This window comes from Urocitellus parryii, chromosome 15 (assembly GCF_045843805.1).
Source record: "Urocitellus parryii isolate mUroPar1 chromosome 15, mUroPar1.hap1, whole genome shotgun sequence".
Taxonomy (NCBI): Eukaryota; Metazoa; Chordata; class Mammalia; order Rodentia; family Sciuridae; genus Urocitellus; species Urocitellus parryii.
The window spans coordinates 55,550,064-55,575,482 of NC_135545.1; the positions used below are offsets into that span (position 1 = coordinate 55,550,064).

The 25,419-nt window shown below is 56.4% G+C and overlaps 1 protein-coding gene across 6 annotated transcripts; it reads right to left on the minus strand.

Annotated features, from left to right (window-relative positions):
- Positions 1-48: 48 nt before the first annotated feature.
- Zdhhc7 (zDHHC palmitoyltransferase 7) lies at positions 49-24,521 on the minus strand. Of its 6 annotated transcripts, none has more exons than XR_003302862.2 (9): positions 24,030-24,343; positions 13,659-13,744; positions 11,165-11,494; positions 5,542-5,666; positions 3,776-3,872; positions 3,125-3,206; positions 2,172-2,302; positions 692-1,650; positions 49-597 (listed from the first exon to the last, which is right to left on the minus strand). XR_003302862.2 is itself a non-coding variant. In XM_026411408.2 (8 exons), exons 3-8 carry the CDS (start codon positions 11,477-11,479, stop codon positions 1,474-1,476), a joined length of 927 nt encoding a protein of 308 aa, XP_026267193.1. In that variant the 5' UTR covers positions 11,480-11,494; positions 13,659-13,744; positions 24,434-24,521; the 3' UTR covers positions 49-1,473. The 6 variants fall into 6 exon arrangements, 4 of the variants coding, with proteins under 4 accessions (XP_026267193.1, XP_026267195.1, XP_026267191.1 ...); XR_003302861.2 differs by having other exon boundaries at positions 49-602; XM_026411408.2 differs by lacking the exon at positions 24,030-24,343 and adding an exon at positions 24,434-24,521 and having other exon boundaries at positions 49-1,650.
- Positions 24,522-25,419: the final 898 nt, after the last annotated feature.

The window sequence follows — 25,419 nt, forward strand, 5'->3', positions numbered from 1 at the left end:
CGCCACCACCCGCCTCCATCAAGAACTGCGCCACTGAGCTCCGAGAACTGTCGCTTGGTGACTTTATTTCATATAAAAGTTACACTGAGAGGAGAGTGGAGTCAAGTATACTTGAGCTGCACACCTGCCCGCTCACGGGGCCCAGCCACCGGTGATGATTCTGTCTGATGCTCAGGATATGCACGGTAAGAACTTCCCGCAGAAGCCCATCGCCGTGTCCGGTCCAGACACAGATGTGCCAGTGAATGTGCAAAACATCCTTGCAGCTCACTGTCCGGGGTCACCCCTGCTGCACTGTCCCTCTGGCTGTGAGAGTTCAGGCCTCTACAGTGACTCAGTCCCATGATCTGCCACAAGGCCAGAACAGGCTCAGCAGGCCCCTCTAGTTTGCCTCCGCAGCAGGAGACGCCCAGGGGAGGACAGGAGCAGTGGCAGGGGCGGAAACACCCCCTTCCCAGCACAGAGGCCTCGGGCTCCCTCAGCTGCTCCCTGGGGGTGGGCGGCACCACGCCCAGGTGAGTTAAGGCAAGTCCCCACGGGGGGCGCTGTTCTTTCTGGCATAGTTTTGAGCTCACACCAAGGGTCCAATGTCATCACCTGTGCTGCGGGTAGAGAAGCAAACATAAAAACCAGAGCCACTTGGAGGTGCCCTCCAGCTCGGGCCTCAGGGTCACCTGCACGGAGCCCGCACCTGCCCTGCAGCCCAAGGCAGCCCGTCCCGCCTTCCGCCTGCACAGGCCCTGGCTGAGGCCGCTGCCTCCCACGGAGGGCCAGGTCCACATCGCTATTTTGCCTGGAACACCAAAAAAAATCAGTGCCAAGCCCTCAAGCGCTGTGGATTTTTAAAGTAAACACGGGAGAGCGACAGAGGACCACACGGAGGACTGTTCTTTGGATGGAGGTTCGCTCCGGCCTGCAGTACATTCATTGCCTCCTGGCAGGGGCGCCACGCTCACCCCTCTTCCCTGAACTCACCTGACTGCTGCCCACAGCCCGACACAGCACGCCAGCGACACACATGCACACGCGCACACAGACACACAGACTTGCAGCAAGGGTCAGGGGGCCTCTCCCGGGGCAGCAGGGAGGGCTCCAGAAGCTGCCTTCGCTGTCCACCACGCTGCACCGCTGTGACAGTGCGATGCTCCAGAGCTCGGAGGCCACGGTCCGCGGCAGCCTCCGGCAGGGCCAGCACGGCTCTGGCAGCACCGCCGGAGCACAAGGGTGCCCACGGCCCATGCAGCACCCAAGTCTCCCTAAGAGATGCCACTGCAGGGAGGAGATGGCGCCCACTCCAGCGTGGCTGCGTGCCCTTCAGGCGAGATCTGGGGAGGGCCCACCGCGTGGCCCCCAAGGCTGCGGGCTGCAGGCCACGCTTGCCCCACTGATGGCCGATGCCATCAGGAGGCTGATGCCCGTCCAGATCCAAGTCAGCAACAGAGTCTGAGGACAGTCCCAGCCCGACAAGAGGCCTCACACCGAGAACTCCGGGCCTCCTCTCCTGGGTCTAAACTGCAGTCGCCTGAATCGGAAGCCAACAAAGGGGTTCATCCAGAGCAGTGAGGGAGGACCCCCAAAGACGGACTTCATCCCCTCCCACCGTAGCCTCCGCTCCCAGGTGGGCTTCTCGCTTTTCAGCCTCTCGATCTCCTGGAAGCAGAAGACAAGCAAACGGCTGCAGCCTGGGAGGGCCAGCACAGACAGGCCAGGACAACAGCTGAAACAGGGACATGTCCCCAGCCTCTCATGCCACCACACTCTGAGGTGCCCGTGGGGTGCAGGGTGGTGGGCACAGTGGGCTCCCCTTCCTGCCTCTGCCAACCTGGACCCTGACGCTAAGGAACACGGACCTCCAAGAGCACAGCCAGGCTGCAGCCGTCTGCTCAGACCTGTGTCCGTGTGGCCAGCCCGCCGGCCCAAGGGGCTCCACCCACTGCGCCCCAGCACCACCCCCCCCACACTCCCCGAGCCCTGCTCTAGGACAGCAGCGCCAGGACACGGGAGTTCACTGAGCCCAAGGGGCTGCCAACCTGCCACCCCACCTGCCCAGCTCGGCCAGCCTCACACCACGCCAACTTGAACCCGCACCGTGTCCATGTAAGCAGTGGGGAGGGCAGCCCGCAGAGACCCCCCCCCCCCCGGGGCCCCGCCCAGGCCTGGGCAAAGCCTACCGTCTCGTCGTTGCATATGGAGTGGATCTGGGTGCCGAACATGACGGCGGTGAAAGTGAAGAACAGAAGGCCCTCAAGGCACAGGAAGGTCACCAGGGCCACGGTCACTGGAGGTGAAAAGCCACTGCACTCTGGGGAGAGAGCGAGGCAGCTGAGGGGCAGGCTGGCACACCAGGAACCCCACTGTGGGCCCGGGCGCAGTCTGCCAGGCATGTGCGCGAGTGTCAATGGCAGGCCTCTGTGCCCCAAGAGCGGGCCAGCGCTGCCCTTCCAGCCACTTCACACCGCTGCTTCCTGCCAGCAGTTTCTACGCCCTGGACCTGTGCTGGCCTCACAGGAACCACTTCTCACCCATGGCCCGGGGGCAAGCCTGTCCCACAGCCTGTCCAAGGCTGGACAGTCACCTGCTCTGACAGTGCTCCCTGGCTTCAGTCAGACCCAGCAGAGCACAGGAGTGCTGTGGTCAGGGCCAGCCAGCCAGCCACCAGGAAGAAAGCACGAGGTCTGGAGGGAATGGCACTAACGTCCCTCTAGTCTGAAACCCTGCAAAATGCAACTAAAATCATTTAGCAGGAACTACTGAGGAAGAAGGATCACATGGCTTTAGTCACTGCAAAATGGCAGTGTGAGCTCAACCGCTCTCTTCCTTTTTTGTACCAGGGGTTGAACCCAGGGGTGCTTAACCACTGAGCCACCTCCCCAGCCCTTTTTATATTTAGAGACAGTGCCTCGCTGAATGGCTCAGCACCTCTCTGAATTGCTGAGGCTGGCTTTGAACTCGGGATCCTCCTGCCTCCACCTCTCAAGTGCTGGGATGACAGGCAGGCGCCCCCAGACCCGGCATATTCTCTTCTTTAAAAACTTCAGTTCCTGAAGTGACAGCAAGGACCCCTTCCAGACTGGGAAATGGACTGCCCGATGCCCCCGCCCAGGCACCTGAGAGCAGCACTTACCAGTCCACTGCCCTCGCACACAGGAGATGAACTGCAGCCCGCAGAGAATCAGGGCATGGACCGAAGACAAGGCTATGTACATCTGGAAGGAGAAGCCTGGTTAGTGGCCTCCTGACGGCTGCTCCAGAAGCCTTTTATTTGTTTGAAAAAACAAGGCAGAAACAAGCGGCCATTGCTGACACCTGCCCGCTGTCCAGCATCTCGGACCAAGTGAAATAACCATGGAAACGGTGGAGCAGGTGCAGCACGTGTGTGTCCCAGCCCAGCACCTCGAAGCCACGGCAGCAGGACCGCAGGGCCCAGGCCAGCCCCAGCAACTTAGGGAGGACTGCCTCCAAATGAAAGCTAAAAAGGGCTGGGGACATGGCCCAGTGGAAAAGCAGCCTGGATTCAATCCCTGGTATCGAAAAAAAAAAAGGAAAAAAAAAGAAACAAAGAACTGTAGAGGAGGAGCCCACTGGCAGCGTCAGACACCAGGAGGACACAGAACCAGAGCCAGCACCTCAGGTGACAAGAAGGCTCCCACCCCTGGGTGACTCCTGCCCTCGCTGGCTCCGGGAGCTCAGGATTCTGGAGTGAAGGTGGGCGGGAAACTGGCCAGGTGTCAGGATTCTATGCAATGAATTTTAAATTCAGAAACATTTTACTCACAGTGAAGAGTACAAAAAATCTCTGATTCTTTTCTCCCACGCAGTTGTTCACCCACGGGCAGTGATGGTCCATTTTCCGAATACATCTCTTGCAGATACTGAAAGGAAAATCTGACTTCAATTTTCCAGGCTCCGGGAAACCAGAGAACAAAGCCAAATAAAGCCACAGGTGGGGAATTGTCAGAGCCCAGGTAACCCAGCTCGACAGGACACCCACAACGCTCGCTCACGCACACCTGGAAGTCGCTAACTTGAATTCACTTCGACTGAGTGCCTTCTGTTCCCGAGGAACAGAGTGCCAATGTCACACTGAGCCCACCCCACCACTCCCAGGCTCTGCAACCAAGCTGGACACGCACTCCTAGCAGTGACCCTCCTGGTCCTGTGAGTGTGCAGGTTTCAGTAAAAACCTGGAATTGAACTTCAACATTCAGGAAAGGAAAAACTCTTGGTACCTTGAAATGATTCTACCAGAGTCCAAATTGTCCATTGTAACCTGTATGTCTTGTTCTTCCAACTGTATTTACTTCTCCAAACTATTCCACACCTCCAACCTCAACTAATTTGCTACCGATTACATGTTTTCGAAATGGCTCCCGCTGTTATCAAGCTGAGCATCTGTGGCAACAGCTCTTAACTCCTGGTGACCTTACTTTCTGTTCATGGATACAGTTCCTATGCCTGATTTTTTTTTTTTTTTGGTACTGGGGATTGAACTTGGGGGCACTCTGCTACATCTGAGCTATATCTCCAGTCCTTTTGGAGACCAAGTGTCACTATATTGCTAAGATCCTCCTGTCTCAACCTCCTGGGAATTATAGACATATGCCACCAAGCCAGGTCTCCGCCTGATTTCTACTATATCTGTTAATCCAGTAACTTCCAAAATGTTTCCACTTCATCTTTTTAAACAGATTTGAGATATAATCTATTATCACAACAGTCTGCCTAAATTTAACAGTGATTTTTTCACTACAGCTGCAGAACTATGAAAAGCACAGCATGCCCCCTACAGTCACTATCCATTGCCCCGCCCCCAAGCCCAGGGCTCCTCTGGCCAAGGTGCAAGACTGAACATTCCAAAGCTTTCACAACAGCCATGAAGTAGAAAACACACCTCCTATCAGCTCTCTCTAGCTGGAGGCCATCGAACGGCCCCAGCTCATTTTCATTCTGTTCATCTTGGCAAATCCTGACCCACTACAAAAAAGACACTGGCTTTACAAGACCCTTAATTTCAGCTTGAAAGTAGAAGATAAAAGACTTATGAGGATGTTCAAGGAAAGGGGAAACAGTCCAGGCTGCCACGCTTCAACCCCTGGAATTCACAGCCCCTTCCTCCAGGAGGAAACACCACCTGAAAGGCAGGGCTTGGCAGGGCGAGGTCCAGCAGAAGGCCGGAGCCGGGTGGGCGGTCGAGTGCCTATGCCTGCCTGCACTGTGCTTTCGGTCCTTGTCTTAACAACTGGTGTTTGCAAGCATGTCCAAAAGAACCTGGCATCTAACTGCAGCCCCCCAAAAGTGAGGGTAACTGTGGGCACGTGAGAACTCTTCTTCTTGTCTGGATGGAGGACCCTGGAATGGGGGTGTGGTGGGGGTCTACGCCTCCTCCTAGACTCCACGTGGGCTTGGAGGGTGCTCAGTATTCACACCTGCCCATGGCCCGTGCCCTGGAAGCCATTCCTCACAAGCCTCCCTGGCTGGAGGGACCCAAAGCCTGTACTGTCCCCAGCTCTGCAAGGCGTGGGCTGACGGGCTGGGGGGCACCTGCAGTGGTGGGCACGCTCTGGCTTGATGCAGCAGCACTTGGGGCACTTGTAGATCACCTCGCCGGGCTTCAGCTGCAGGCTCTCCAGGTACTCTTTTGTGGCGTTTCCCTTGGGCACTGCCCCCTGCAGCACAGAAATGTGTTTTAGTTGGGAAGAAAGGAAGGTTTAAAAAAAAAAAATCAATTTAGGAACTCATCTTAGATTTTATCATCAAAAATTCATAATGCTGTGTCCATCACTTAGAGCATATTAAATATGAAAAGTGACCCTGACTCAGGCAAGTCCAGACTTTCATTTTACATAAAAATAACAAAAAAGAAATCCCTTATTATCCTTCATGTACTGCCAAGTGACCTTGGCAGTTTCTAGCCTAAAGCAGGGCACACCAGAGGTGAGGTCTGCTCCAACGCAGGGGCCGCGGGCAGTCCCCAGCCTGCGGGCTCCACTTCCCCGACCCAGCTAGAGGGGAGGGCTGCTCTCGTAAGCGCTGGTGAATGATGACAAAACCACAGCAACAGGCACTTCCCTTCCTGCTGTCACAGTCATGTCACACATCGCTCTCGGCCAACCTCCTCCGCAACATCCACACACAAGCCAAAGTCCCCAGTCCAAGTGCTACCAGAGCTGGACCAAGGTGAGCGAGGGCAAAGCCATATGAGAGGCAACCAGGAAGGCCAAGGGTCACCTACGAAACAGAATGTGGACGGAAGGACCGGGAGGAGAGGGCTGGACAGCTGAGCAGGCTGCTCTCTGGGCAGTGGAGATAGGCAATGAGAATTTGTTTCTGGGAGACTATTCTGGAAGTTGTGTCCAGGTGGAATAAAATAGGCAAAGCTGCCTGGAGTTCTGAACGCCTCCAGGTGGGACAAGGTCTTGACAAGGTCAGCTCAGAGCCTGGGTCTGGTCAGAAGCACAGCACATCTCTGGACAGAGACACTGCTGTGGCGGCAGCCCAGGCCACATGGACAATGCCAGCAAGAAGACACCCCAGGGCAAGGGCTTGGGAGGTGAGGCCCTGCCAACAGCTGGAGAGTTTGAAAGCCCAGAGACTGGGCTGTGGCCAGAGCCAGGGACCTGCACCCCTGTGAGTGAGTACCGCCAGCCTGAGCCTGAGGCCCGTTCAGGCCAATGTGCTGCCCCACCCACCTGTGACTCGGAAGCCCTGGCAGTGGGGCCCGTGTCTCCCAACAGGCCCACTGTCTTCCCTAGAAGCTCAGAAAGCGGCAGGTTTCAACTTTCTTGTCTTTAAAAATTCAAATGAACCTAAGTAAACTACGTTCCTTACGTCCCACAGTCGGAGTCTATGACCAAGATTCCTCCAACAATAAGCACCTCGTCACCCGCTCTGACCTCACCACATCCCTAACACCGCAGCCACCCACAGTGTGTCAGGAGTCTCCCCAGTAAGAGGAGATGGACTGGATCTGAAGCCTCAGCCCCTGAACTGTGCAGACACCACCTAAGAACAGAGGCTCTAGAGGTTCTGGACGAAGCCATGGCCAAAGCCACCTCCTGCTCTGGACCACTTGACCTGTGGGCAGAAGAAGGCAGCTTCTCGGGGGCAGTGAGCACACCCCTGCGACCCGCAGAACTTGAGACTGTGGCTGGCCTTCAGGCACCTTGCGTTCTCAGTGTTCCTACTTTTGTCTTGCTATGGATGGACGGGCCCCAGGGGCCTTCTGCCTCGGCCTCCGAGGACCGGGGACCACAGACGTGCACCCCGCACAGGCTCAGAGTTCCCTCTGCTGCGCAGAACCCTGGGCGATGGTGAGGGCTGCTGCAGGGCACAGCGCGGGTCCGCAGGTGGCTCCACCTGCCCAGAGGCCCTGTGGTCTGTTCCCTGCACCTTGCAAGGCGAGGCCTGGCAGCAGGTGGGCTGTGAGCCAGTCACCGAGGCCTTACCAGGACGCGCTGGTCGGCAGGCACAGGAGCCCCTGGGAGACCACTCTTCACTCTGCCGCAACACGCCTTGTGTAAGTGGAGGGTTTTTCTAAAATGCTTCCAGAACGTGTCCCACCCAGCTTCCTCCTCCCCACTCGCTGGCCCAGATGGTGTCCCCCACGGCTGCTTTCTGACTCGCACTGCCTCTTTTCCAGCAGCCATTTGCCTCCCACCTGCCAGGTGAGGGAAACCAGACCAGTCTTGGCGACAGTGTACCCACTCATGTCACACGCCAGGAAGGGACGCTGTGCCATCAGGCTCGCCTGCCTTTCTCCACCTCTTCCATCTGAGCCCAACTCCTTGTCACACACCCTGGACACCCAGGACCTAGTCAAGGGGCAGCTGAGAACAGGGCTGGGCCTCATGGTCCACCTGTGGACTCAGGAAAGGCGAGTCCCGGGCCAGGTCAGTAACTGCAGATCCACAGGACCATGCTGCTTCGATTGGAAAAGACCCCAAGGAAAGCCACTATGGGGACCACGGAGAGGAACTGAAGAGCAGGGAAGAGAGTGGAAGCCAGCCACATGGGGCCCATCGGGGGGCATCAAAGGGGAGGTAAAGCAGCAGGAGGACCAGCACAGTAGAGCTCCTGCAGACAGCCACGGTGGCGCTGTGGCCGTCCTGTGCTTACAGATGAGGTCTACCCTGAACGACGGGGGAGCACACCAGGCGGTCAGCACTGGCCCCAAGTCTGGAGCCTCCTATGAGAAGCTGGCAGGAAGCAGGAGCTATGGAGGCACAGGGCAGGGCAAGTCCCTCCTGGCCTCTCACCCCAGTGCAAACTCACTGTCCCTTCTCAGGGCGCCCCGGGGTTCCTGAAGGTCCAATGGAAGACACTGGTAGCGCCTGGAGGCTGGCTGCTGCGCAGACTGAGGGCGCTGCACAGGGACGGGCCCCATGTGACCCCAACATCAACGCTAATAAGTCTCTGTCACCAGCAGCGGGGCTCAGCTCTTCACGAGATCTCTGACTGCCAACGCAACGCACCAGCCCTTCCTCTGCACGCGCCTCTCCAACGTCCCAGTGACTACTCTGCACCACAGGAGTCCAGCAAGCATCGCCAAGTGCTGCTGGTGAGGACAGCTGCTCCCCCCACCCCCCCACCCCCCCACCCCCCCACCCCCCCCACCCCCCCCCCCGGGCGGCATGAAGGTTCTTGTTCTGCCCACAGCGGATGCTGCACAGCAAGAGCACAACCTGGTAGAGAGCAGGAAGCAGCCCCACCCACCCCAGGCAGGGACAGGGACATGTGACCTACTGAGCCAGCCAGAAACACGGATTTGCAACTTAAGGATTATAACTTGATCTGGTCTGAGCGGCTACCCTTCTTCCCCAGGCCAAGTAAGTGGGGAGCTGGACACTAAGGAAGGCAGGCACGAGCCCAGGGGCAGAGGAGGCCAGGGCATCTGCCAGCCGTCACAGCCTGCCAACTGCCAGGTGCCACCCGCCATGGGCTCCTCAGTCTGATTTTATTGAGTCCCAATGGCTTCTATACAAAGCCACCAGAGCCCTAATACGTGACACAGCAGAAGAAATGACATCCAAAAGGACAGAGACAGCAAAAGCAACCAGCACCTGAGACGTGCTTGAGCCTCGACCACAGGGGCCCCTCATCACAACAGATGGACGCGGAAGCGTGGGCGGGGACGCAGGGAACTGCACACCCCAGTGGGAACGGGAGACAGCGCAGCCCCCCTGGAGAACAGTCTGGTGTTTCCGCAAACAGCTCCCACATGAGCCAGCTATTCCAGTCCAAGTATGTGCCCAAAGACAGGGACACATGTCCACCCAAGAACCTATGCTTGGAAATCACAGCAGCACTGCTCACAATGCCCTGAACTGGCAACAGCCCACATGCCCACTGAGGACGGCGGCTGTGAACACTGGTCCATCCACACAGGGGAAGATCACGGAGCCCCGAAAAGGCCCTGGGAGGTGACGCACTCTGCAGAGCGCGCTGGGAAACACACTGCCCGGGAGAGAAGCCAGACGCAGCGGTCACTGACTGTGCGGCTCCATCTGTGTGAAATGCTCTGAGCAGGCAAATCTGTGTGTGGGCAGGAAGCCGGTCAGTGAAGCCAGGGACTGGGAGCGCCGATGGGGAAGGTGTGGAGCCTCCTCCTGGGTGACAAACGTGTTCTGAGATGGCCCGAGGCGGTGCTGTACAACTCTGAAGGCACAAACAGCCACTGAACTTCCCACGGTTGAGCTGGGTGACCTCCCTGCCTCTTCCCGCCGGTCCCGTCCGGGTGATGCTGCCCTTGCCATTCTCTGCAGGGACACAGACGCCCCTCCTGCCCTGCCCTCTGGCTTCCTTGAGAGCACTGAGGCCTCTTCCTGCAGAGAAGCGGCAGGCAGGACTGGGCCACTGAGTAGCCACTGAGGGTCAAAGGCAGAGGCGCCCAGGACAAGGGCACTGCCAGCAGAAACAAGTGCCCAGAGATTGTCCTCCTCCCTGTCCCCAGCATGCACGAGCAGGCACCTTCCAGAGGCCCGGGCCTGCACCACAGATGTCCAGAGGCCTTCCCCACCCGGGGCAGTCGCCCACGTCCCTGGGCTTTCCCACACTGCGATATTCTACCAGAGACGGCCACGGCGGCCCCTGTCCCAGTAGCCCTGGATCAGAAAAGGGTGCGGTCCCAGGGGGGCCTTTGCTCCCTAAGAGGAAATGACGAGAGCCTCAGCGGTCACGGCAGTGCAACCCTGCAGAAGGCCCCCCACCCCGGGCAGACACCTCCAGCCAGGACACCATCCTATTCCCAGGGACAGCTGCCCTAGGCCACTAGTCCCCAAGCAGGAGAGAAGGTGAACAGTGCACAGAAAGCCCCACGTGATGGACTCGGACCCGCACACGTTGGTACAAGCCACACTCTCAGGCTGGCCAGTAGCAGGCCTCCTCAAAAAGCAGCCCCGACCTCACCTACCAAGAGCTGTGGGCACAGCAGCACCCGGAGGACGCTGGCAGCCGGACGGGAGCCCAGTAACGAGGAGAGCAAAGCAAAAGTCCTGGGCCAGCAGCGTCCCCCCTGCTTTAACGCAGTGCAGAGAATGTTCTTCAAGTGGAATCAGCACTGGCTGCCTTCCGCCACCCTCCTGCGTGGTCCCCAGACCACAGCACCTGCCAAGCTCTGGGTAGCCTGGGACCCCAAGTCGAAGGCGAGGGGTGTACCTGAGCTGAAGGGTCTGTGAGGGCAGCTGGGCCCGGGGCAGCGGCCTCAACTCCACAGGCCATCGCTCCCTGAGGGCAATGGCCACACCTGCAGCACAGCGACCAGGCTCCTCCTCCCTGCTCCAATGGCAGGTGGGACCTCGGCCTTTTACCAGCAAATGACCCAACGGACCAAAGAGAAAGTGGCAGAGCCACAAAGAACTACGTGACACCCATGAGGGCCAGCAGGGGTGACCCCTGGAGCCAGGTCTCTCAGCCTCAGGCCGTCCTCAAGGGAGGACACTCCAACTGGGAGGGATTTTAGAAACTACCTGCCAGAGGTCCGGGGACCATGGAGCAACACGAACCCCATCTCAGAAAGTCCTCCAGCAGCCTGGAGCCCCCTTCCGCCAAAGCGCGTGTGCACTGCCCTCAGGCAGCTCTGCTTTCAGCAAGACATGGAAGTGTCACTAAAGCCTGCACCCAGAATTCACGACAGCCGGAGGCTGCACAGGCGGCAGTGGGTACTCACAGGGTCAGTGAGCATGGTTCTCAGGTGCGAGGACAAGGCGAGAACCGCCAAGCAGTTGAAGATGACCCCGTTCACCACAGAGTACCAAAAGTCTTTGGAAGGCAGCAGCATGACAAATGTCACCACGAAGTCCGCATAGACGACCAGGAGCCACGTCATGACGGCACAGACCATGCCACAGCCGTCGCGGATGAACCACACCCTGTCGGCCACGTCCGCCTCAGAGGAAGAGGAGGACGAGGAGTCGTAGTTGTCATTTTCTGCCAGCAGAGGATGGTGCTCGATGTCCCGCAGCCTGTGTCCTGATGGCTGCATGATTCCCCACGCGCCCTGCAGGGGGGACAGAGAGCTGGTGAGGCTGTGAGGACACGCCTGAGCCGCGGTGCTCCAGCCCGCACAGGCTCAGAGCCACCTCAAACATGATGCCAGGCGGCCCTTGGCCACTTCACCAGGCCAGCCGCGCACACGACGCAGAAAAGAACTTAAGCAGTCAAGGGCTGGACTCCAGACCTGCTGCCTGGATGACCGTCCACTGTGCATAAATGACAGCAATCCCGGGTGCAGACCAGACCTCAGGAGACCTGGCCCCACGCCAGGGGACGAAGGGGACAAGAGGGTAAAAAGGGCGGCCACAAGTAGGTTCACAGCCGACAGAGCAGAGGACCTGCCGCTCCCACCCTCTGCCACCTTGGGGTGCAGACAAGAGAGGCCCGGCCAGCACCAGCAGCAACGGGGACAGACAAGGGGCGCTGGCGGCAGTGCACGTGTCCCCTGGGCTCAGTCCTTCCCCAGCCGTCTCCCCATCTCCCTCCTGTGCTGCGGGCTCCTACTTTCAACCTGCTCTTCATTTTACACCTGCTTCTGGAATGTCCTTCACCTCTCTGAGAAGTCCTTTGAGAGGTCTCTGGACACCACGCAGGACTGCCCAGGACGAGGCCTGCAACCATCTGCCAGCACAAGCAGGGCCTGGCCACACAGCTGCAGCTTCTCTGCCTCCTGAGTTGGCAGGGCCCGCGCACCGACCGCAGTTCCAGGCGCTGACCACCTCAGCCCCCGTCCTGCTTGCCCTCAACCCCTTAGAGAGGCTTGTCTCCCCTCCCTGTCCCATGTGACTGGGTGCTGGCTTGCCACAAAGGCATATGTGACCCTGTCTTTGCTTGCACCTAACGGTCTCCTGAGAGCTCCACACAGCTTCTGAGTGAATCATGGCCAAGTCCAGGCGCACCAAGGCCTCGAGCTGAAAAAGCCCTCTGACCACAGCCATTTGCCGAGTCCCTCAAGGAGGACATCCTGTGAGAAAGGGGCTTGCTGGCCGGCAGCAAGCCCACAAGCTACACTCCCGTCAGAGAGCAGGACCCTGTGAGACTTTTAAAGGAGCGCAAGCTGACACCCGGGCTTCCCCGCAGAGACCCTGTGGCAACCTTCATAGCGCAGGATGCGGCCTGTGGCCACTGCCCTTCCTGGAGACGTGGACGGCAGGAGCATCTGTGGAAGACATGCACCCACAGACACTGCAGGCTGGCAGTGGCAGGACACTCCTAGAGAGGCACATCTGGGTGGTACTGGTGACGCTGGACTCTTTGGTTTTGGTACAGGGATTGAACCCAGAGGCGCTCTACCACTGAGCCACATAGCCAGTCCTTTATTTTATTTTTTTTGAGACAGGGCCTCCCTAAATTGCTTAGGTTGGCCTTAAACTTACAATCCTCCTTCCTCAGCCTCCCAAGCCACTGGGACTACATCCATGTGCCACCAACCTGGCTGATATTTGACTCAAGTGCCAAGTCTATAAAATTCACTGGACATTGATAAGAAGATTGAGGTCCAAAAAGCACTTTATTTTCAAGATAGCAACTGATGAACGCAGCAAGGGCTCCGCCCTGGGGGAGAAGGCACCTCTGCAGGTGCTGAGTCACTGGGAGCACGCCGCAGGAGCACACAGCGGGGAGGGAGGGGAACCGCGGCTCCTCCACCCCGAGCCTGATACAAAGTCTGAGGACAACAGAGCCCACAGCACAGCACCCTGAGATGCAAAGCCAGGTGTGCCCGCCCCGCACTCCATGCCAAAGCCACCACTCTCACTGCTGTCCTGTGGTGCTGCGAGGGAACCCTGGGCCGTGGGCTGGCTGGCAGATGCTCCTCCGCAGAGCGTCAGTCACTCCTGCAGGTCACTCTGGGGGAGCCCAAAGCAGCACGCAGAGCTGGCACGACAGGCTCGCTGCACCACAGGTTCTACCGAGGGGGCTTCTGTCTACACCCCTGAGCTCTGCCTGAGGCCACGGTTCCCAGAACAAGGACAGCTAAGCCCGGAGTGTGTTACTAAGGGGACAAGCACCTAAAACTTGCCATTTCATCTGCACCCGAGTTTCCCCATCTGCAACCCTGGCCACACTCCTAACCCAACAAGACCCCTCCTCCTGCTGCCTGCAACCCTGGCTGCTCCTGCGCGCGCACTCACACCTGCCGGCTGCTGGGGGACAGGTCGCCAGCTTACCTCACAGGTTATTTCTGAACGTCACTTGGACATTTTGGGTCTTTTCTTCAGGATCTTAAGGTGCATGCTGTCCTATGTGATAGGTTCTGAAAGACAATAAAATCAGATCAGAAGTTATTTATTTTATGACAGAAAAGTGTGTGACATTTCTTCAGACATGGTTAATCTCCGAGCCTCTACCAGCCACCTAACATTTTACCCATGAAGCTGTCATGCAAAAGACCCTTCCCCAGGAAATCAGTGCTCTTCTGAGTTTTGTTGTTGTTGTTTTAAGAGAGAGAGGAAAGAGAGAGAATTTTTTAATATTTATTTTTCAGTTTTCAGAGAACACAACATCTTTATTTTATTTTATGTGGTGCTGAGGATTGAACCCAGTGCCCCTGCATGCCAGGCGAGCGCATTACCGCTTGAGCCACATCCCCAGCCCAACTCTTCTGGTTTTTTTGCCAATAAACTGAATGACCATCCTGGAAATGGTTCATTCTGTTGTTTTGCTTTTTTTAAGACTGGGTCCATGATGCCCCGGATCATCTTGAACCTCGGACTCCCGGTCCTCCTCTCTCAGCCACGTGCCACCACGCCAGAATGCACTTTACTTCAAACCTATTTTTCTCTCCTGCTTTTTTAGCCCCGGTGCTACATACAAATCTGTAAGCCAAGATCCCCAGGGATAATCCAGCCCCAACCTGGCTGACCTTTATTTCAACCACAGCAAACTCTTTTGCTAGCCACGCGACAGGGTTCCAGGGAAGATGGGACAGAGGAGCTGAGGAGGTGCTGGTCGCAGGACAGGCGCCCAGGGGAGGAAGCAGGCCAGGCAAAGAAAGCTGCTGGAACTGGGCCCAGGGCACCTGCTTGTGGAGCTACCCGGGGCTCATCCCCATGGGGCTCCCGGAACCCCAGCAGTTGGAGGGTACAGGGACCCTCTTAGGAACACAGAGCTGGCCCAAGAGCAAGGTGCAACGAGACGCAGGGGACCCCAGAGAACGCCAGGTCCGTGGAGGTCCCAGGAGGAGGAGGAGGCCAGGGCCCCCTAGCCACAGAGGTTGCAAAGGCCTCACACAGCTCCGTCCTGAGAATGAAGAAAGCCTACACACGTGGCTTCATGCCAGAGTCGAAGGGAGCAGCCACAGGCCCCCACTGCAGCCACAGAGCCACCAAGGGAACTTGCTTCTGCCAGGTCCCCGGGCAGCAATTCTGACAGCGAAGGTGACACAAATTAAAGAGGAAAAAGCAAGTTGCTACAGAAAAACCTGCAGAGAAGCAAAGGACTGGTCACCCTTGCCAGCCAGGGAGGCAGAGACAGAAAGCTCCAGGCGAGGAAAACGAGGAGCACATGCTCAGGGCTTTAAAGGGAAAGCTCTACTTGACGAAGGACGGAGGATCCAGAGGTGAGCTGAAAGCAGGAAGCAAAGGGGTGTCCTCAAATCTGGGGCAACCGGGCGGGTAAAGGAACGGGCCGGACACTGACCGCGCAGTAAGAGTGCAGGAGCAGAGCCGCGGGCTCCCGGGCTGGGCCAGGCACCCCTGTCCTTTCTACACAGGTATGCATCCCCGAGACCGTTGCCCCAGCTGGCGAACATCTGGACCACAGCACAGTGCACTGGGTGGACCCTCACCGCACAGGCATTGCTCCAAACACTGGACCTAGGCCACCTTGTTCAGGAAGACTGCTGCGTGCCACCACCTGGTGTAAAATAAAACCAGTAACTACCAAAAAGAGGACGCAACAAGAAGAAATAGAGAAAGGAATCCCAAGCAGGCACAGGGCACGAAGAAGGCTTCCAACGGCACAGCTAGGGTCACCTTCTCAAACCAGAGCAGAAACTGAAACAAACAGAGGGACACTGAGAACTTCCTGGTTACAGAAAACACATGATGATAAAGTTCAAAACTGAGAAGCAGGACTGGGAGCAAGGGAATGCCCAGAAAGGACCCAGGGGGACAGAACAGACCCCACAAGGAAGGCAGGAGGGCAGCTGTCCTGAGACAGCAGCATCTGCCACAAGAACACCACACAGTGACACGGGCCCCAGCTTCGTGTAATAGAGAACCACCAGGAAACCACTTCCACACCGCAGGTCCAGCCAAGGCACCTCAGAAAGGAAAAGGAAAAACAGCCCTTCCAGAGGTGGGACATGGCCCGAGGGCTGGCAGCTTGTCCACTCCTGGTACCATGATCCCTCCAAGGAAGTGCTGCTCTGCCTGAGGTGAGCCCTAAGTCGCTGCCTGTGGTGGAACAAGGTGCTCTGAGCGGATGAAGTGAAGGGGAGGGCAGGGGTTGCAATCCTAGCAACTCGGGAGGCTGAGGTAAGAGAATCGCAAGTTCGAGGCCAGCCTCCACAACTTAGCAAGGTCCTATCTCAAAATAAAATAAAATAAAAAAGCCTGGGGATGTAACTCAGTGGTAAAGCATCCCTGCATTAAATCCCTAGTACCCAAATAAAATACTTACAGCGACTTTATTCAAGCATCTAGGTCACAGCCAACAACTTTAAATGCTAAATGATATCTTGCACTGTTTTCCAATGAGCTTATCTTTGCAACATTTTTTTTTAAAGAGAGAGTGAGAGAGGAGAGAGAGAGAGAGAGAATTTTTTTTTTTAATTTTTTTTTTAAATATTTATTTATTTATTTTTAGTTCTCGGTGGACACAACATCTTTGTTGGTATGTGGTGCTGAGGATCGAACCCGGGCCGCACGCATGCCAGGCGAGCGTGCTACGGCTTGAGCCACATCCCCAGCCCCCAAGAATTTTTAATATTTATTTTTTAGTTCTCGGTGGACACAACATCTTTGTTGGTATGTGGTGCTGAGGATCGAACCCGGGCCGCACGCATGCCAGGCGAGCGCGCTACCGCTTGAGCCACATCCCCAGCCCAACAACATTTTAAAATCATAAGCTGGTTTGAAAACTGCTGAAATGCCAAAGCAAGCATCAGGTATAGCAGAAATCTTCCAATGAGTCCAAATCCCCGATTATGTTTATAAACTGGAAAAAGTAACCAACACCCACCATTGGGAAAGTGGCCTGATGCTTTCTCAAAGTGAAACCACCACCACCACCACCACCCTACGACTCAGTGAGTCCACATCTCAGCATTTGCTCAAGAAAAGTAAGTACAAATCAGAATAAAACTTGTAAAAGCTGCTGGTAGCCATCTATCCCAAAAGCTAACCAGAAAAATCGAAGGGGCCACCAAGAGGAGATAACCAAGCACACCATGACACCTCATATAAAGGAATGGTTCTGCACGAGAAAGAAGGGGGTGGCCAATGCCAGCAACAGCAGGGACAATCTCACAACTACGAAGTGTGACTCCACCTGTATGACACAGACATCAGGCCAACAGAGTGACCTGAAGGAACTCTGAGGGCTGGGGCTGGAGCTCAGTGGTGGAACGCTTGCCTAGCATGTGTGAGGCACTGGGTTCGAGCAGCCTCAGCACCACATATGAATAAATAAAGGACAACTAAAAAAATATTTTAAAAAAGAAAAAGAAATCCTAATAGGAGTTTCAGCACCAGGGAAAAGGAGCAAGGAGAGTCCCAAGGTGGCTTCTGAGTCGACGGACATGACCGTATCGGAACATTATGCATGGAGAGGGAAGTGGGTCACACAGGCACCAGCACTTGTCAGGCAAATTCACTAAGCTGCTTGAAAAAACGACGAACTGTCCGGGTGACACATCCCGTCGCGTGTCAGCCATGCCTCAGTAAGGACGGCCGAACTCAGGTCTGCAAGGCAGACAGCGAAGGCGTAGAGGCCGCGTCCGGCTGCGCTGCTTTCTTCCCATGCAGACGGTGCTCCCCAGTCAGGACCCAGCGCAGATGGACGGCCACCTGCAGCTGCAAGCAAGTTTCTTAAGCTCTTCCTCTTACTTTTCCCATGGCCACAAGTAAAGTGTATTTCACCAAAACATACTGAAGTCAGCCCACAAAGGCGAGGACTGCTCTGGTGATGGGCTGCAAGGGAATGCGTCAAGGTGTGATGCTTCAGCACTGCTGTCTAGGCAGGTGCACTGGCACACACCTATGATCCCAGCACCTCAGGAGGCTGAGGCAGGAGGATCCCAAGTTCAAAGCCAGCCTCAGCAACTTAGCAAGGCTATCTCAAAATAAAAAGTAAAACGGGCTAGGGATGTGACCTAATGGTTAAGCATCCCTGGGTTCAATCCCTAGTACAAAAAAAAAAAAAAAAAGCTATTTAAGCGTCTCATTGCTTTGCTGTTCACAATCACTGATGACCTCCAGAAACAGAAAGAAGTGAATCTCTGCTGCAGGCTAGCAAGCACGCAAACGCCCTGCCAGGAGAGACGCGCAACCACACTCCAGCTTTGGCCCAGGAGCTCTAGAACCAGCAAGGTGGGAACGAGCCTTGCAAATAACACTCCCAAGTCAGGAGCACAGTGTGAAAGAGAGACAACAGTTAATTCTGTGTAAAGGACAGAGAACTGTCAATCAAGAGGACAGCATGGGCAGCCTGCAGACCAGCAAGGCATGGACCAGGGAGAAAAGGGAGAGTTCAGAGGCAGGAAGGAGGGGGAGAGGGTCACAGCATGGAGAAGAGAGATGTGACCAAGAGGACAGGACTGGCCCTCTAACAAGTCCTCTGAATGCCATGCTCAGGAGCCTGGAGTTTGGGGCTTCATTCTGTGGGCGTGGGAGGCACCTGAACTCGGGTAAGAGAACACTGTCAACAAAGCAAGCAGAGCCTGGCAAGAGGTCGGTGATGGCAGGAGGGGGAGCAGGAAGATGGCAGCGGGGCCTGAAAGACAGACAGTCACACAGGCTCAGGGAGAATGTGAAGATCAGATCTGACAGGCCTGCAGAGCAGCCCGTGGACGATGCTGACCCAGAATGAGAGGCCCCAGCAGAGGTGTCAGGCACAGTGAGAGCAGGTGAGCCAGCCACAGACCCAAGAGACTGCAGAGGTGTGACGGTGGGAGTGCAGGGACAGGACATTCAAGGAAGGAGGCCAGGCAGGTGTGGGAGGAGGGGGGGAGGCCAGAGTAGTCCTTCACCCCAGATGGAGCGCGGCTGAGTGGATCGTCGAGGGTAAGAGCTGGGAGATCCGTTTTACAGAAGAGCTCCCGTGGACCCCTGGGATGGCGAGTCCATGAGGAGTCAGCCTCCAGCCTGGGTCCCTGTGCTCCATCCAAGATCACCACGCTGCATGCTGCCGTGACAGTTTGTCCTGCCAGAGAGCCTAGGCAGCCCTTAAGTGGATACTACGGCGACACAAGAGGTGGGCCACAGTTAAGCCAAGAAACTAGGAGCACAGAAGTGAAGAAGCCGCCACACGGCTCCAGTTTCTTTTTTTCTGACTTCCTATTTTGAACTTTTCTTGCAACCACGTAAGCAATACAGGCAGGTTTCTGTTTTTAAGGAGTGAGGGTCCCAGTCTGCAGACGCAGAGGACGAAGCCACGGAGAACAAAAGGGAAGATGAAAGAGAGAAACTGTTCCAAGAATGGAAAGGCAGAGCCACAGCCCTGAGAGACTTGCAAAGCACACATGCGGCCACCCCGGGGCTTCAAACGGCACTTACGCCAAGCCCTGCTCCAGGACGGGCACTCGGAAAAGTGGAAGCAACTGAGACGCCCTCCAAAAGGTGGTGGGGACCTGGTTCTGTCCATACACCTCAGCAACAGGAAGATGCACACTGCCCACACAGGACACGCCGGAAAGAAGGGCCAAGGCTGCAGACTGGAGGGTCCTGACTTCATGGCGCCCCACAGGAGGCAAAAGCATAGGTGGCGAACAGACCCGTGGTTGCCAGGGGTTGAAGAGTGGGTAAGGAGCAGGGGATTCTTTTACAGCAGTGTCACTACTCTGCATGGTACTGACGGCCGACACATGCCACTATGAACTGCAACACAGCCTGCAAATTTTACAAAAATCCTTCAGGAGGCCAGGGTGTCTCAGAGCGGGCCCGATCATCAGAACAACAAAATCTTTTTTGTTGTTGTTCCAGAGATTGAGACCAGGGGTGAGTAACCATATGCCCAGCCTGTTTTTACCTTTGATTTTGAGACAGGTCTCACTAACTTGCTAAGGTTGGCTTCCAAGGAGCAATACTTTGGTCTCAGCTTCTCCTGCAGCTGGGATTATAGACGTGGCCACCACACCTGGCAGAACAACAAAATGTCACCCATGGCCTCGGGAAGGGGAGATGAAGGGAGAAGGTCAAGCACTACGCCTGGGCAGGCCGCCAGCCTGGATGAGTGCCTGTGCCAGGGTGAGGCAGTACAGAGGTGCAAAGAAACACAGCCCTGGGACCCTCCAGAACACATGGCTGCAGCTGTGTTCTTAGGTGTTCTTTCCAGCGACTTGCAGTCGTAAAGTGTTGCGCTAACCTTCCAATCCTACCAGTAACGCCTGCCTTATGAAACCACTGCTCTCTCCTCGAATTCTAAAAGGCAAACTAACCAGACTTCAAGAAAACACAGAGAACATTAACCCGACTAAAGCCAAGTGTCGACAATACACTGACATGTGATTCTTACTGCAAATGGTAACCTTACGTAACCTTTCTAGAAATGTCTTTTACATTAAAATACTTAGTCACTCTAAAACACTACTTGTACGCTGCAGATCACAAATTCAGCAAATTAGGAGAACACAACAAGGAACCAGGGAGTGGGAGGGGAAGCCAGGCGGGTGGTGCTGCCCGGTTACTCTCACCAGCCACACCTCAGTCCCTCCCTGACTGTTCCACAGACTCTAATGGGGGCACACCCAGCCTGGGCCCTGGGTCCTTATCTACAGGTTCTCCAGAAATGACCTCAGTCCCACACAGCGAGAAAAAGGAAACTTGTCATGTGCCACAGGATCTAAAGACAGCTACTCAGCAGCCCCACCCAGGGGGGTCAGAGCAAGCCTCAGAGCACCCCCACCCACCAGCGCTCGGCACTCACTGCCTCTGCTCATTCGCAGACCTGGATCAGATCTGTCACTCCCAAGCCTGGGGCCCCGCCTCGCTGCCTTTGCAGAGCCCCCCCCCCCAGCCCAGAGCCCTGCCTCGTCCCTCACCCTCCTCCAGCTATAGCCCTACTCCGTCATCAGCTCAATGGGATGCTCCAACTGCTCCCAGCACTCCAAAATCCTTGCTGAGTGAGTGGGAAGGGGTGTGGAAATGGAGTGCACACGCCAGGGAGCATGAGGGATCTGAGGAACCGCCAGGGGAGAGGGTGCGCGGAGCCCTGGAGGAATGGAGTGAGAGAGAAAGGCAAGGGGTGATGTGGGAGGGGCTGGAGGGAGGTCAGCTCAGCCCAGGAGCTCCTCAGGCGCCGCGGCCATGGCCCTCCATAGTGAATAAGCCCGCAGATACTCTAGATCCAGAAAGAAAAAGAATCCTGAACTCCCAAATCCAGAGTACGATGGGATTCTGGCGTGCTAATGACATACTTGGCTCTCAGTGTCAAGTCACTGGAGGGACAGGCATTCATCGCACACCTACCATGTCCAGGAGCTTTACATACAACACAGGCCACCTGAGGGACAGGAGCTACCAGCTCAGAATGAGGAAGGAAACGGTCATGGAGATGGGTCAGTGGCTGGCTCAAGCCTGCAGCCAGCGCAGGTGGACTCCGCCATACTCACTGCAAAGCCCTGCCCTTAGAAGGGCACTCCCTCCCACCAAACTGGAACAGGGAACCGCGGAACTCTGAGAATTCAAAGCTTTCTGTGAGGCTGCAGAAGTTGTCTGGAGAGCGCCTGCACTCACTGACCGGGCGTCCTCCTCACCGTCCCCAGGGAGCCCGCCAGCCTGGCACAGAGACGGCCTTTGAGCTAGCAGCATTCCTGGTGCAGCCAGGGCTTACTCAGCAGCTCTTCAGCTCCACGCCAAGCTCCTCCCACTTCACTCCTGGTGCCAGAGGACACTTCTTGCTTATGGCTCTGGTCCTTATCACCCTCTGCACATTTAGGCAGCCCTCAGCCTTGGCTTGCACACCTGCCAAACTTAGGTCACTAGGTTCCAACAACCCAGGACAAGGCTGTGGAGGAGTCACAGTTCAAAACTGCAGCACAGGCCCCAAATCAACCAGGTCCCAAACCTTCCAGCACTGCTCCACTCAATCTGGACCTCCAGACCTGTTCAGGATGATGCTCATTTGGGTTCCCTTTACCAAAATGTCACACTTCTGTGCTTTTGCTCCTGCAGGCTGCCCCATCAGAAGCCACATTCATTCTGTCTTTCCAGACAATTTTCAAGTGCCTACTACCTACAAGACATCGTAGGATTATGTGTTTTCAAAACCATCAGGTGCTGACCAATATAAGGCACTGTCTTGGCCCCATGAGGAGTCTAAATTTCATTAGAGAAGTAATAGGATTCTAATGACCATTTTTCAAGAATAGATTTGGCAGCCTGCAGGGCCAAGATACAAGACAAGAACAGGTTTGTGGATGGCAGTAAGAAGCCAATGCAGAAATGACCAGAGGCAAGTGGTGGAAAATGAGAAGCCTCAGTCCCCACAGGAGGCAACCCAAGCACAGGTCACCACTAGCCTGAGGAAGGAGGGACTCTCTTCCTAGCTGCAAGAGGAAGAGTCTGATGAATGTCAGCAACATTTTAAGTTTCTTTCCTTTTTTAAAGGTTGGCTAGGCTAGTCTCAAGAATCCTCCTGCCTCAACCTCCCAAGGGTTGGGTGCTCACTACTATACCTGGCTTTTTGGAGAATGAGTTCAGAGAGCTCTCTCGGGGTCTGTCTTCTCCTCAATCTAGAAGTCGTCAATCAATGGCAAAGCAAAGTAGGACGAGCCCAGGAAAGAAGGGATGCTGCGTATTAAGAATTTAACCTTACCAAGAGAGACTGGCCTTTTTCCTGGGCTAACAGTGAGACTCAGGGTGGACTCCGGCCATACCAACACAGCACCAGCTTACTGGAAACAAGATCAACTAAGGGGGCAGTCAATCATGCCTCCCAACTGGAGGAGGCTCTGGTGCTGCTCCATGCACTGTCACTCATCAGTGCCAAGAGTGTTCTGCCTCACAGGGAGGGGACAACAGGAGCATTAGCATTTGGTACTTCCCAGAGCTCCATCCTATGTGCTCTTCCTGGGTTGGTTTTAATCAGTAGCCTTTTTCTGTAACAAACCATGACCACAAGGACTGATACTTTCAGTCCTTGATACTCTCTCTTATCTCTTACTTGGAGCTTTGTGAAGCCTTCCAGTGAAGTACTGACCCTGAGGTTAGTTTTAGGTCCCCTCACTTCAACTTACAGTTGGTGCCAGAGGATAGTCTGCTATGAAGTGGGACTGTTCCCTCGGAACTCTGTAGCTCTATAATGCTCCCGGTTGACCTCAGCCTGTCTCAGATGCTGCAAATGAGGTGGTACAAGACAAGGTATGGACACCCACCCTGGCCTGGAGATCAGCTTCGGAAATAAGCATTTCCAGTGAAAAGAGGTGGCTTGATTTTGTACTTTGTGGCCTACTCCAGTGTTTGGATCTCTTTTCCACAAAACAAACATGTATTACTTCTATAATTAAAGGACTATTTTTAACAAACACACCCCCAAAGACTGCTTTAGGAAAACTATCTTATGTAGTCATTTTGCATGGACTGCTGATGGGGGGAGTTCAGAGTCACCAAAAAAACTGCTTTCAATTTCAAATTATTTCTAGTCCTATTCCTGAGCATGTTATGTATGTCACAAGAATCAATGCCAGCAAATAACAGATTCAAAAAAAATGTAAAATCATGTCCATATTGACCAAGTCAAGATCACGTAAAGTTCATTTAGTACTTTATCTCTCTTACTCTCTTACTTCTCTCTCTTATCTCTTACTTGGAGCCACTCACTAATACTTTTCCTTTCCCCACCCCCCCCCCTTTTTGAGGCATTGGAGATTGAAACCCAGCCGCGCTCAATCACTGAGCTAAACCCCCAGCCCATTTTATTTTGACACAGGGTCTTGCTAAGTTGCTTGGGGTGGCCTTGAACTTGCCTGCTGATAGCTGGGATTACAGAGTGCACCTCCAGGCCTGGCCACCTTTCCATTCTAGAAGAGGATGTGTTTTTACAATACACGGATTAGCAGGGCTATAAAGTCCCCAGTGACTAATCTGCCCGACTCTGAGGCACTGGAACAGGAGCCCTTTGCAGGCAGCCCGGTCTCCGGCTCTCAGCCTGGGAACCCCCCAGGCGAACTCCGGGGTGCACACGGCCCTTAGGTCTCCAGACCCCAACCCTCCGGCGACCAAGGGCGCCCAAGACGTCATGCCTGGGGAGCACTTCTCTTCATTCCATTTTCTCAAGTCCCCAAGTTCTGACTTGCTAGAGTAGCCACAGCACCGAGGCCACCTTCCGAAAGGAGACCTCGGGTCAGGAAAAGCTGCAGGACGTGCAAACCGACCTACCATCCAAGGCAGCATAAAAGGACGAGGACGCGGGCCGCGGAGCGCACGCCCGGGCCGGGCCCAGCTCACACGCGCCGCTGGCCGCCCGCGGCCGCGCAGCCCCGTCGCCGCGATCCAACTGCCACGGGAAACCGCTGGTTCGTGAGCCAATAAAACGCGCCCGTTCCGCGGCCGAGGGACGTGGCTCCGGGGCAATGCCGGCTCCGAGGTCCACTGGCTGCCCCGCGGCGCTGCCACCGGCGCGGGCGGCAGGGACGGGCAGAGGGAGCGGGCGGAGAGCCCCGGAACGCCGCCGCCGCGAGGCCGGGCGAGGGCGGGCGAGGGCGGCGCGGCCCGCCAGCGCCCCGGGCGCCGCCTCGGCCAGGTTCTGCGGTCCCGGAGCCCGGCGCGGCCCGCAGACTCACCCGAGGCCGGGCGCTGCGGCTGCTCCCGGCCGGCGGCAGCTGCGGCGGCCGGGGCGGGGGCGCATGGTGCGGCCGCGCTCACGCCCGGCGGTCGGAGAGGGCGGCCGCCCAGCGGACTTGGGAGCGCGAGCCCGGCGGGCGGGCGGGCGAGCGCGGCGCGGCCGGAAGTGAACCGCGGGGTCAGCGCGCCGCACGCGCACTTCCGGCCGCGCCGCTCGGGCGTCGGGGCGGCTCGCGGGGCGCCGGAGCCCGGGGCCCTCTGCGGCCAGGGCCTGGGATCGGCGACTGCTCGAGCAAGACGGCCCTGTGTCCCGGGACCCTTCGCCGGAGCGCGGGGTCCCCCGAACCGAGCCCCGGAGAGGAAAGACGGGCTACGGGTGCCGCAGGGTCCAAGCCGCGCCGTCCGGCGGCAGGTGCGGCGCGGGGCCGAGGACCGCGAGCGGAAGCGACCCCGCCCTGCCGGAGCCCCTCTGCTGCGGGCTTCCGGGTGCGGACGAGCGCAGCCCGCGGGTTCCCGGTGCGTGTGCTGCTGGCCCTGCGGACGGTAGCGGGTGTCCGGCAGTGCTCGTGCCCGCGGCACGTCGTGGGCTGGAAGAAGGCGACGGCGGCCGCCCAGGGGCCCGTCACACCGTCTGCTAGCGGCGCTCTCGCTCCCCGCAGCTCTCTCCAGCCAGATCCTGAAAGTGGGAGGTGCATGAAGGCCTGGTATCAAAGTCCCGGCCTACGGCCTCGCGTTGTGAGGTCGCCCCCTGCTCGTCGTGTGGTCGGTGCCCGGCACTCAAGCGGCTCCGGGCTTGCTCTCTCCCAGTGTCGCCGACCCCTTAAGGCGGTGGCCTCCAGTCCCCTCTTTTTCTTCTGAAAGGGCGATTGTCTTTTTTAAATTTCTATTATTTCTTAGTTGTAATTGGGCACAATACTTTTATTTTATTTGTTTATTTTTATGTGGTGCATTGTCTTTTGATAGCACCCTTAGACTGCACGAAGAC

Excerpts from the sequence above, each read along its gene's own strand:
- Zdhhc7 (XM_026411408.2), bottom strand. The coding sequence starts at position 11,479 with ATGCAGCCATCAGGACACAGGCTGCGGGACATCGAGCACCATCCTCTG. Across the intron at positions 5,667-11,164 it reads GAACCATGCTCACTGACCCT|GGGGCAGTGCCCAAGGGAAA; the intron begins GTGAGTACCCAC and ends TCTGTGCTGCAG. Across the intron at positions 2,303-3,124 it reads TGTGCGAGGGCAGTGGACTG|AGTGCAGTGGCTTTTCACCT; the intron begins GTAAGTGCTGCT and ends CTCTCTCCCCAG.